Genomic DNA, 13,007 nt, shown 5'->3' with positions numbered 1-13,007 from the left:
TTTTTGAGACAGGGTCTCCCTCATTCTTTCACCAAGGCTGGACTGCAGTGGTGGGATTATGAGCCCTCCCCAGCTCTAGTGATCCTCCTGCCCTAGTCCACGGAGCAGCTGGGACCACAGCGCCCGCTGCCATGTCAAGCTAATTTTTCTTGGAGACGAGAGTCTCACGATGTTGCCCAGGCTGATCTCCAACTCCTGGGCTCGAGGGCTCCTCTCCCACATCTGCCTCCCAAAGCACTGGGATTGCAAGCATGAGACGCTGTGCCTGCTCCTCCAGCTACTTGAGGCCAGCTGCATTCCTTGGCTGTTGCCCCTTCCTCTACCTTCAAATAGCTTTCTGATTCTCACTTTTTAGGGCCCTTTTCCACTTTAGAGACCCCTTGTAATTACATTGGGCCCACCCGCATACTCCAAGGTCATTTCTCTAAAGTCAGTTGATTAGCAACCTTAATTCCATCTGCAATCTTATTCCCCTGTGCCAAGCAAGAGAACAAAGGCAGAGGTTTCAAGGAGTAGGATGTGGACATCCTGAGGGATGGAGGTGGGGGGCATTATTCTGCCTTCCACACTTGCCCAAGGTCACACAGCTAGTAAGTGCTGGCTAGCACTGAGTGCTGTGCCCGTGAAACTTATCTACATAGGCTTTCACTTAAACTGCAGATAGAACTCAGCTACTTAGTGGGGGGCACTTTCCCTCAATATTATTAGCATTGTTCCACTGCAACGTGGAAGAGCAGCTTTAAAACGTGCCCTTCGTAGGCCCGGCTAGTCCGGGAACAGCGCCTCCCGCCAGACCCAGGCGGCTTCCTCCACCCACAACCCGAGAGACGACCGGCTGGGCCCGCCCCACGGAAGCCGCCGGTTGCCTGGCCAAGGAGCGGACGAGAGTCTGAGGGGAAGCGGGTGAGTGGTCCCCACCCGGGCGGGCCGTCTCTAGAGCGAGGAGCGCGGCGCGTAGTCGCGGAGCGGGGCCTGGGGAACGGGGTGGCGCCTAGTGGGAGCGAGACGGAGACGCGCTCCGGGCGCTCGGCCGGGCCCCTCAGCTCCGCCCCGCGGCCTGGGCCGCTCGCCGCGATCCCGCGAGTCCCTCGCCGCCTTGGGGTCTCGGCGCGCGGCGCAGTGGGGGCCGGATGCCTCCGAGGGCCGGGGAGCCAGCAAGGCGGAGCGGCTTTTCCAGGAGAAAGGAGCCTCATGGGTGAGCGGGGCCACTGGGCTCCCCCTGGGTGCGGTTGCCAAGCGGGCGCCGGCCCTACGGGTTCTTCTCGCTGCCCAGAAAGAACCAGTGAGAACCGCAGCTGCAGCAAAAGAGAACTTACTCAGCGCGGGGCTGGCCGAGCCAGAACAGGGTCTCAGACCGTCTCCCCGCGGATTCCGGGGCCAGGGTTTTAAACGGTACTTCGGCGGCAGGGAACTGAGACAATTGACCGGCTGGGAACGAAATCACAGGAACCTCTGCAGCTCGGAGAGGTTTCACCGGTTCCCAGGAAGGGGATGGGGTCAGTTTCCTTTGCCTTCAAGTTTACACGAAATCCCTCTCGTAGGTATCCTAGCCTCTGTGCTAGAATAAGAAAACAACACAGTAACTTAGCCTGTGAGATTAGAAGAAAGACGGAGTCAGTCATGCTAGATTTCTCTCATTATTTGTAAATCCGCAAAGGTGGTTTCAGGGCACTTTCTGAACTTAGCCCATGTCTCACCGGTGATGCCACTTCTGGGTGTTTGTAAATCACTTTATTAGGTTTTTAAATTATTGTTGCAGGCATGCGAAGGGGCCTATATACTTCTGCCCCGTCCAGAGTGTATTCAGGTCTTGTGATGGTCATATGGGTGTAATATTGAGTAACAGGCAAATGTGGACAGAAAACATCAAATGTGGTTTTCAGCTAAGAAGTCTGGTTGCTCTTATTTTTCAGTTACTCTCCGTTGCACAGAATAAAGCCCCAAAGAAATGAAGCATAATAACATGGGGAAACTTGGCTTCCATGTGAAATCGTGTAATGCCAGGTGTTAGAATAGTGGTAAAGGACTTGTGTCTCTCACGTTTCTATATACACTCAAAGACCTCATCATTCTTGGAAAAAAAATTGTTTCGAAGACAATGTGTATGATTTGGCTATATGAAGAGATTATTTCTAGGATTTCCTAGTAATTCTGTGATAAGCAGGAATATAAACAGCAAGTGTTACCGGTCACTATAGTAGAGGTTTTAGTTTGATTTTTGCTTTGGCTGTCATGCTCTTTCTGCCTTATAATTCATTGTGGTAAGATTAGAAGACGAACACTGTAAGCTTTTTGAAAAATCAGGTAAATTCATTCCAGTGTTTTGCTTGCAATGAAAAAGAATGCATCTTTTTTTTTTTTTTTTTTTTTTTGAGATGGAGTCTCATTCTGTCGCCCAGGCTGGAGTGCAGTGGCACCATCTTGGCTCACCACAACCTCTGCCTCCCAGACTCAAGCGATTCTCCTGCCTCAGCCTCCCAAAATGCTAGGATTACAGGCATGAGCCAACATGCCCAGTCAGGTTTTTTTGCGTGTGTGTGACGGAATCTCGCTCTGTCGCCCAGGCTGGAGTGCAGTGGCATGATCTCAGTCCACTGCAGCCTCCGCCTCTGAGGTTCAAACAATTCTCCTGCCTCAGCCTCCTGTCTAGCTGGGATTATAGGCTCCTGCCACCATGCCCGGTTAATTTTTGTATTTTTAGTAGAGGTGGGGCTTCACCATTTAGGCCAGGCTGGTCACAAATTCCTGACCTCAGGTGATCCACCCACCTCGGCTTCCCAAAGTGCTGGGATTACAGCTGTGAGCCACCGTGCCTGGCCTTGTTTGTTTTTAATTGAAACTAGTCCTTTTATAGAGTACAAAGAAAGGAGTGCAGATGTTGCAAATGTCAAATTGTAACATTTCCCTTCTCATATCACCACACTAGGGAATACTTGTATATTGGCTCTCACATTGCTGACAGAAGGCAATTGGAGCTGGCCAGAGCAAAGCCATTTTGTTTCTGAATGCCATTTTACAACTGCATGACTGCGGAATGTACTTGCTAATGTTGCAGACAAAATTGCTGCCACTTATGAAAAGGACTTTATGCTGAGGACTGAACTTTTCCCAAACCCCAGAATCAAGGACTTTTGCCTAGAAACCAATGAACTGTCATGATAACGCTTCATCTTTAAAGAAAATAGTGGGTTATGAATGAGTAAGTGAGAACTAACTTTTTATTTCCTTTAACAACTCTACCCAAAAATAGCTTGTCAGGACACAATTCAAATGTTTCTGGAATCTGTGTTCCTTGAATGGCAATTCTAAGACTGCCAATAAACTTCTTTCGTTGGATTTCAGTCTCTGACTCTGGTTGACATATGTTATAATGAACATGTTCAGTGCTTATAGTAAATTACAGCCAGATATTGTTCACAATAATCCTGTGAGGTAGGTTCTATACTTTTATACAGAGGGGTTTAGTTACTCTGCTGTATTAGTTTCTTAAGGCTGCCATAACAAACTATGACAGCCTAAATGGCTAAAACGACACAAATTTGTTATCTCACAGTTCTGAAAGTCAGAAACACAGCTCACTGGGTTAAAATCAAGGCGTCAGCACCCATGGTGGTGCTTCCCTGTAATCCCAGCCACTCAGGAGGCTGAGGTGGGCGGATCGCTTGAGCCCAGGAGCTCAAAACCAGTCCTGGCAACATAGCAATACCCTGTTTAAANAGACAGAGTCTCATTCTGTTGTCCAGGCTGGAGTGCAGTGGCATGATCTTGGCTCACAGCAACCTCTGCCTCCCGGATTTAAGCTATTCTCCTGCCTCAGCCTCCCGAGTAGCTGGAACTATAGGTGCGCACCACCACACCCAGCTAATTTTTGTATTTTTAGTAGAGACAGGGTTTCAACATGTTGGTCAGGCTGGTCTTGAACTCCTGACCTCGTGAAGAATGCATCACTTTTCTAAGGTTTTAATAATCATAATATTCAATACCTTCTATGTACCAGGCAAAGTGTTAGGAAAGTTTTATCCATTGTTTCTTACGTGCTAAGCAGTCCTACTAGCTGCTTCATTCTGTAAATATAAATGAGGAAACAACTCCAACTGTGTGTTTAACATCTCTCTTGATTCCCAGGAGCCTCTAGCTTGGCATGTCCAAAATGAAACACATGTCTCTCTTCTCCCCATGTTTTGCCCCACCCTGCAGCACTCCCACTGCCAGAAAAATCAGACAAACAAAAAACCACACCCACAACCATTGCGCCTTTCCTTTCAGGGAGTGCCAGAAACCATCCAGTTCATGCCGGAAAACTGGGAGTCAACCTTGCCCTTTCTCTGCTTAACCCCATAAATCTGACACCAAGAATCCTGTCAACTCGTCTTACATCTTTCCTTGTCATTTTTTCTGGCCCCATTGCCTCCACCCTATTCCATTTCGTTATTTTCCTGCCTTCTCTATTGTTGAAGCCTTCTTACTGGCCTAGTCTCTGAGCTGGCCTTCATGCCTCTCCTCCACTGGTCCATTTAATCTGCCATCACAGTGAATGTTTCTTCTAATATGTAAATATGATGATATTGCCTTCTTGGATAAATGCTTCAGCAGCCTGTACGTTCTTTCAGTTTCTTGACCTGAATGTAGCCTCTTTAGCTCTTAAATATGCAATTTCTTCTTTCTTGATTATTGTTTTCCTCCTCTTTGTCTAACCAACTTTCATTCCTCCTTCAGGCTTCAGCTTAAATAGCCTACATTTGTTGAGGTTTATGGTTGTCTCTCTGCATGAGATGTCCACGATGGCAGGGACTATGAGAGATTTGTTCAGACTGTAACATCTGACTCAGAGTTGGTGCTCAGTGTCTACCTGTTGAATGAATAGTATAGAGGAGAAAAAACATTTTTTCTCTACCCTCTTAGGTTCAGTGGCTGGGTCCTGCAAAATAAACTGACGAGAGATATATTAACAGGAAAAAAGGTTTATGCATAAATGTAAAGAAGTGGTTAGACCGGGGGCTCATATGTCATTTTCACAAAGAGTAAAAATTGTGGAGAAGTAACTAGACAAAGGTAGGGGAATGCTTCTTGGGTAAATTGTAGGAAGGTAAATATATGGGGAAGCTAGCAGAAGATAAGGGTTATTCAGTAAGGTTTGTTGTGTGGACTCAAGTTGGTGCCTTCCCCATTAGTAAGGGTTGCTCTCCTTTTCCTGGTACTGGAGAGGAAGACACATTTACAAATGGATTTATTACCTATACATAGGAAAATTTATGCCCTGCATTTATACAAAAAAGGGACGGCAAAGAGCCAATTGGTTTCAGCTCAAAACAATTCTTACACAAAAGTGGCATATTTAGGGAGGGCATACGCTGATCCTCTTCAAAAGGAATAAGTTGCTTATTTCTTATCATGATTATGAGAATGACTTTGAATTAGTTTCTGCTTTTTGAAAATATGTTTGATTCTCAGCTGTTTCTGCTTTTGAATGCAGTTTGGGAGAGCCGATGTGACTGTGCAAGCGGAGCCCAACTGTGTGGATGCCCCAGCATGGATGACTACGTGGTCCTGAGAGAGATTGGGGAGGGCTCCTTCGGCAGAGCTCTTTTGGTTCAGCACGAAAGCAGTAATCAGATGTTTGCCATGAAAGAAATAAGGCTTCCCAAGGTCTCTACTAAAGAAATTAGCTTACTTTCAAAGTATACAGGCAATTTGTGTAAAAGAATAAGTTTTTTGCCGGGCATGGTGGCTCACACCGGTAATCCCAGCACTTTGGGAGGTGGAGGCGGATAGATCACCTGAGGTCAGGAGTTTGAGACCAATCTAGCCAACATGGGGAAAACCTGTCTCTAGTAAAAATAATTTAAAAAAATTAGCCAGGTGTGGTGGTATGCACCTGTAGTCCCAGCTATTTGGGAAGCTGAGGCAGGAGAATCGCCCGAACCTGGGAGGCAGAGCTTGCCATGAGCCAAGATCACGCCACTGCACTCCAGCCTTGGTGACAAAGCGAGACTGTAAATAAATAAATAAATTTCTGAGATTTAACATGGAATTTCTCCTTCATGCAAAAGATGTAATTGGTTTATTCATTAGCTTTACAAGGGCTCAATACATTATATGTGGTTCTTAGGATATTGTGATTAACAATGGGAGAAAAATAGTAAAAGTTTTGGTGGTGATTATTGATAACTTTATTTCAGCGAAAAGTTGGTAATAATTTCCACCTGTGTATACCTAATGGTGTAGGAAATCCTTGTCAAAGCAACTTAGGTGCAATATTAATGAAAAAGGATCATAAAAATACAATGAACAAATGCTAACCTTTGGTACCAGGAAATCTACTCTGTGGATCAGTTTATAGGTTTTATTTCCTTGTAGACTATTACTGTGTATCATATTTGTCCTATGAAATAATTCATTACATGGAGACTATGTAATAATATTTTGGATCAATTTTAAAAAATGCATTCTAATAAAGTTCTCAGAGTGCTGGGTATTTTTTTCCCACTGTATTCTTGAGTTCCCTCACTGATTTTCAGACTTGAGTGGGCTTATGATCCCCATAATCATCTGGTGGGCTTGTTAAAACACCGATTGTTGTCCTCCACCCCCAGGCTTCCGACTGAGTAGGTCCAGGTGGGCTTGTGAATTTGCATTTTTAATAAGTTCCCAGTTCGTGCTGCTGCTGCTGGTCTGAGAATGCTTGTGTTACTACAAAATCAATGGCAGTTTCTTTTCTTTCTTTTTTTAAATTTATAGAAGGAGTCTTGCTCTGTGGCCCAGGCTGGAGTGTAGTGGCACGATCATAGCTCAGTGCAGCTTGAAGTCCTGGGCTCAGGTGATCTTCCTACCTCAGCCTCCTCAGTGGCAGGGACTCTAGGTGTAGGTGTAGTATAGTCCCAGCCACTGGGGAGGGTAGCCACCACATCCAGCTAACCATGGCAATTTCTTTTTTCTTTTCTTTTCTTTTTTTTTTTTGAGACAGAATTTTGCTCTTGTTGCCCAGGCTCAAGTGCAATGGCATGATCTTGGCTGACTGCAACCTCTGCCTCACAGTTCAAGCGATTCTCCTGCCTCAGCCTCCCGAATGCTGGGATTACAGGCATACACTACCATGCCCGGTTAATTTTATATTTTTAGTAAACATGGAGTTTCTCCATGTTGGTCAGGGTGGTATCAAACTCCCAATCTCAGGTGATCTGCTCGCCTTAGTCTCCCAAAGTGCTGGGATTACAGGTGTGAGCCACTGTGCCTGGCTAGCAATTTCTTGATAGTAAGATAAATCACTTAGAATTTCATCCTTGTAGAGTAAGTTAAGGATAAACAGTTTTGGAAACTTACTTTGCATGCCATCTTTGTTCATCTTTGATGCAGTAATACACCAGCATATTCTTTTTTTATCTGGGCCAGTCGACTCATAAGTGGTGCAGACAGTCAAAACATGAAATCCCCCCTTTTTTTCTTGTTCGATAAAAAAAATTTCTTTTTTCTATATTACAAGTCATCAAGCAAAAGGTATAGTATTTTTGATGGTATACTGGCTCTCTTAAGTCAGATAATGCTTAGGCTGATATTAAAACTAACATTCTGACTAAGGAATGAAAAAGAAAATAAAAATACAATGAAGGGCTCAGCTCAAGCATGAAAATATAGCCAGAGTTGAAAAATCACCAGGCATTTTTTTCCTGTCATTTGACAAACTTAAGTTGAGCCAAAGTGTTATAAAACTGAATCTAGCATTGAAGTATAATATAAACTATATTATTGTAAAGTTATCTATTTTAAAATGCAGCATTAAATTTGTGCTTTTTAAAAATGTTTTTCTAGTCCTTCTCCAATACACAGAATTCTAGGAAGGAGGCTGTTCTTTTAGCCAAAATGAAACACCCCAATATTGTTGCCTTCAAAGAATCTTTTGAAGGTAAATACGAATTCCCCCAGATATGTGCATTTCTGAATTTGATTTGTAGCCACTGCAGCTTTTCTAAAGAGCTTGTGTCTGTTTTAGCTGAAGGACACCTGTATATTGTGATGGAATATTGTGATGGAGGGGATCTAATGCAAAAGATTAAACAGCAAAAAGGAAAGTTATTTCCTCAAGACATGGTAAGAGATTGTGCATTGGTGTTAACCACTTAGTGTAACCTCAGAATACCGCTGCCTGAAATGGTTTTAGGAAGTAAAATCTATAGGTTATAAATTATTAAGGAATAAAACTTGCATGTTTAGAGTAATTTCAAGCTTGTATCATCAAATTTTGTACTAGATATTTAAAATCTTGATTTTTATCATACTGAAATTTTGGAAAGCAAGTCTATTTTATTTTGTATACTAAAACATCAGAAGAATGAAGCTTGCCATTTCTGTTTCTTGGGAGTACCTATTCTCAATCTTTTTCCTTCTGAAGCTTGTACTGGTCCCTTCAGTCTAAGACTTGCTGCCTTTTTAGTGGAAAATTGCATACTAAATATTTTTAAATGAATTGGCTATGGAAAACATTTAAATTGTTCCAGTGAGGCTTAGTTTGATTTAGGTTATAGCATGTATAAAAGTATGTAAATAAATGTAAATAAGTATTCTTTATTTAGAAATTGTATTGTTAAAAATATGGGTTCCGTAGAGGGAAGTCAACCTTGGTTTCAGCTGGAAGAATCTCCATAGCAAAAGTAAAAACAAAAATCAGTTTGACATTTAATTGTTGGCCCCCAAAACACCTAGAAATTCTGGGTACTGTTGACCTTGGATTTATAAGTAGGAACTATTGACCTCGAAGGTTTATTTATAATATAATGAAATCTTTTAATGTTACCCTATGGATGTTCTGCAAAAGTAAATGAAAATCCAACATAATGATTACACTAGAAAAGCTGTAATGTATTTCTTATTGTTGAACTACTTTTACATAAGGATTTAAGAAATACTTTTATTTGGTTGAATATAAGAAAACCATAGTGGAAGTTTTACTAAAATAAATTGCTGTTTGGATCATGCATAAGATGATGGAATATGGGAATCACAGCTTTTCTGAATTTCTCCAAGTAACACTGAATCTTAGTTGAACTATGTAACTTATAGCAGTCTGTTATCACATTATGTAAAATTCTGGTCGACTAAGGCCTAGAGATAATTGTTTGGAATTTTAGGTTAGCATGAGCCAGTTACTGCATTTTTGAAGATTTTGCATACCTTTTTCTTACAGGTACTTAATTGGTTTACCCAAATGTGCCTTGGAATAAATCACATTCACAAGAAACGTGTGCTACATAGAGATATCAAGTCCAAGGTGAGTGGAGTACATTTTTGGACTGAAAAACAAAAAATAGGCTCAGTGTGGTGGCTCATGCCTGTAATCCCAGAACTTTGGGAGGCTGAGGCGGGTGGATCGTGAAGTCAGAAGTTTAAGACCAGCCTGGCCAATATGGTAAAACCCTGTCTCTACTAAAAATACAAAAATCAGTGGGGCACAATGACCGGTGCCTCTAATCCCAGCTACTCTTGAGGCTGAGGCAGGAGAATTGCTTGAACCTGGGAGGCGGAAGTTTCAGTGAGATGAGATTGCGCCACTGCATTCCAGCCTGGGTGGCATAGTGAGACTCCATCTCAAAAGAAATACCATTTAATTCATTTGCTGTGTTATCCCATGCATCTTGGGACATTTTTGTTTAGTTTAAAAATTTTTAACACCAGGCACAGTAGGTCACACCTGTAATCCCAGCACTTTGGGAGACTAAGGAGGGCAGATCATGAGGTCAGGAGTTCGAGACTAGCCTGACCAACATGGTGAAACCCGTTTCTACTAAAAATACAAAAATTAGCCAGGCACGGTGACGCATTCCTGTAGTCCCAGTTACTCAGGAGGCTGAGGCAGAAGAATTTCTTGAACCCAGAAGGCTTATGTTGCAGTGAGCCAAGATTACATCACTGCACTCCAGCCTGGGTGACAGAGTGAGACTGTCTCAAAAAAAAAAAAGGAAAAAAAAAAACAACCTGTCAGCCTAATATTTATTTATTTAATTTTTGAATGAAAATTTCCCCCACCTTTATTAAAATATAATTGACAAAAATTATGTATATTTATGATGTACACATTATGTTTTATATATTTATATATATGTACACACATTGTAAAATTATTAAATCAAGGTAATTAATATACCTCTATCACCTCACATACTTATTATTTTTTTGTGGTGAGGACATTTAAGATCTAATCTCAGCACTTTTTAAGTATTCTACGCATTATTATTAACTATAGTCACTATGTTGTACAGCAGATCACCGGAACTTACTTGTCCTAACTGAAACTTTGTACTCTTTGACTTAATATTTATACTAACCAAATAAGGTAATACCTGAGAAAAAGTCATTGAAATCTCTGTAGTAGTACAGTCATGCATTACTTAACGACAGGGAGATAAGTACTCAGAAATGCATCGTAAGGTGATTTTGTCGTGTGAACATAGTAGAGTGCACTTACACAAACCTAGATGGTATAGCCTGCTACACCTAGGCTATAGAGTGTAGCCTGTTGCTTCTCAGCTACAAACCTGTACAGCATGTTACTGTACTGAATTCCTTGGGCAATTGTAATACAATGCTAACTATTTATGTATTTAAACATGGAAAAAGTACAGTAAAAATATGGTATTATAGTCTTATGGGACCACTGATATATATGCCATCCGTTGTTGACTGAAATGTGGCACTTGACTGTGTATGTTAATGTGTCCTTAGCTCTCTTTTAGTGACCACTTGCTAAGCCCATGTGTTCTCAGATGGAAAAGGGTTGACATCTGGGCCTGCCATGTGGCATCACCCTGACACAGGTTCTTACTTGGTAGATTGGGTCTGCTGATACAACCTAAAACTTGCTTGTTAGATTTCGAAGCACTCATCTGAGTTTCCAAGCAGGGGAATGTGTAGCTGTCAAGAGGGGATCTTGGTGTTTTGTGCTTCATTCTGGGACCCAGCAGTCAGCATTTCTACCCTTAATCTCCATCATCAGCAGGCATTGGAAGACACCTTATCTGCCTCATGTTTGATGATGGAAAACATAATCTGAGTTCTTCTTTTTAAATGCAGAATATCTTCCTCACTCAAAGTGGAAAAGTGAAATTGGGAGACTTTGGATCTGCCCGTCTTCTCTCTACGTATGTATCTCTGTTCTATTGTAGTGACAGTAATCAGAATATCCATTTTCAGGAATGCTCTGTAATCATTCTTTGCCTTTTTATGATTTTAGTCCGATGGCATTTGCTTGTACATATGTGGGAACACCTTATTATGTGCCTCCAGAAATTTGGGAAAACCTGCCTTATAACAATAAAAGGTGAGTGGTGCATATCTGATACAAGGGTGTCCATTTGGTGACAGGCATTGTAGCCTGCAAATGATGCTACACTGACGTCACTTCAAAGCAGATGCATGGATCATTTGATTTCTAAGAAGTATATCTGAAAGCAGTGTGGAATCTATATTGATAACCCATATTGCGAGGGTGCTAGATGAAAGTAATAGTTTTCCAATTTTATTAATTATAGTTGAGAGGAGCAAATGCTGAAAAAAAGGCTAGTCATTTCTAGGGATGGTATGAATTATATCAGTGGTTCCTTGACTTTGCTGCTCCCACTTTAAAAAATCCCAAAGCCCATTGTTAATGTCTACAGTAATTAAATCAAAATGCCAAAGGATAGGAAGCAGGCATCAGTCATATTTCAAGATCACTGGGTGATTCCAATGTACAGCAACATTTGAGAATCAATAGATTGTGTCATTGAGTTACTATTTACAGGGATAGATTATAAGCAGTTGGTTGATAGATACATTGATTGCAGGAGGTTAGTATGAAGATCTTAGTGATTTAAAATGCAGTATTTTTTCTGAATGTAAATTATATGTGCCCATCGTGGGGATGGATGTACAGGAAAAATTGAAAGTAGATCTGTAAGAAAGGACATGGAAATCACCTACATTTCCCAACTGCTAATAACATTTTGCTGTTTTTTTCTTCATTCACTTTTCCCCCTAAAACTAGTTGATATATTTTATGTATAATTTGCTTTTGTTATTTAATATCATAATAGTCATTTCCTCGCATACTTAAACTCTTAATAAATTTTCTAATGGCTGCATATATTTTACCATATGGCCCTTCCAAAATTTACTTAGTAATTCCTTTGTTGGCCTTATGTTTCTGGATTTCAGTATCATAAGCAGTGCTGTGATTAACATACCTTTTGTGTATAAAGATGTCCTTGTTTTGTGTCACATCCTTGGCATGGATTCCTAGAAGTAGAAACACTTGAAGGCTGTGTTACTTTTTGCTGACTTGCTTTCTGAAAAGGGTATGACAGTCTATACTAAACAGGTTTCTTTAAATTAGAATTGACTGAATGGAGACAAAACAACTCTACAAGGACTTATTGGGACAATTGGGGAAATGTGGGTATACAGTAAATATTAAATAATGTTACTGAATTGAGATTAAATTGCTCAGATGTGATAACAGTATTGTGTTTCTGAGGGAAAGGGTACGTCTTTGTTCTTAGGAGATACATGCTGATGTATATAGGGATAAGGTGTTCGATACCTGCAACCTTTTTTCAGGAGGTTCAGATAGATATAGGGGAGGGAGATCAGCACGCAAACATGGCCAATGGGAATGATTGCAGGACCTAGATAAGGGCATATGGACATTTGCAACTTTTCTGTAGATTTCAATTTTTTTTTTTTTTTTTTGACGGAATCTCACTCTGTTGCCCAGGCTGGAGTCCAGTGGTGCGACTGTAGCTGGGGGAGGGAGCGGGGACTTCCCAAAGACGCTTCCAGTTCTCCAGTCCGAGGTCCTTGGCTTCTCTTACCCCAGAGAATGGGGAAAGGGTCCCAGGAGGAGCGGTGAGCTTGCCGCTTAAATAAATATCGTGGACCCAAAAAGTTTTTGCAGAAAAACCGATTTATTAGGCAGAGGGAGAGAGAGAAAGAGAGAAAACTCCCACGCTGTTGTGGGAGGGGAATTCAGAGGGTGATCC

The 13,007-nt window shown here is 41.7% G+C and overlaps 1 protein-coding gene across 3 annotated transcripts in view; it reads left to right on the top strand.

The window, feature by feature from the left end:
* The first annotated feature begins 580 nt into the window (after positions 1–580).
* The window catches only part of NEK3 (NIMA related kinase 3), a 28,661-nt gene continuing 16,234 nt past the window's right edge, over positions 581–13,007 (top strand). Inside the window, exons 1-7 of one of the 3 annotated variants that reach the window (XM_017511819.2) lie at positions 581–903; positions 5,474–5,646; positions 7,807–7,900; positions 7,988–8,085; positions 9,179–9,262; positions 11,062–11,129; positions 11,222–11,308. In XM_017511819.2, coding sequence (XP_017367308.1) covers positions 5,530–5,646; positions 7,807–7,900; positions 7,988–8,085; positions 9,179–9,262; positions 11,062–11,129; positions 11,222–11,308 — 548 coding nt within the window. In that variant the 5' untranslated portion in view covers positions 581–903; positions 5,474–5,529. Of the gene's footprint in view, positions 904–5,473; positions 5,647–7,806; positions 7,901–7,987; positions 8,086–9,178; positions 9,263–11,061; positions 11,130–11,221; positions 11,309–13,007 lie in introns of those variants that run through there. The other 2 variants (XM_037732548.1, XM_017511821.2) reach the window with 2 other exon arrangements.

The sequence above is a fragment of the Cebus imitator genome, unplaced genomic scaffold, assembly GCF_001604975.1.
Source record: "Cebus imitator isolate Cc_AM_T3 unplaced genomic scaffold, Cebus_imitator-1.0 Scaffold453, whole genome shotgun sequence".
Classification (NCBI taxonomy): Eukaryota; Metazoa; Chordata; class Mammalia; order Primates; family Cebidae; genus Cebus; species Cebus imitator.
The sequence above is the reverse complement of the archived record's forward strand: the minus strand, read 5'-3'. Positions and strand labels throughout refer to the sequence as shown.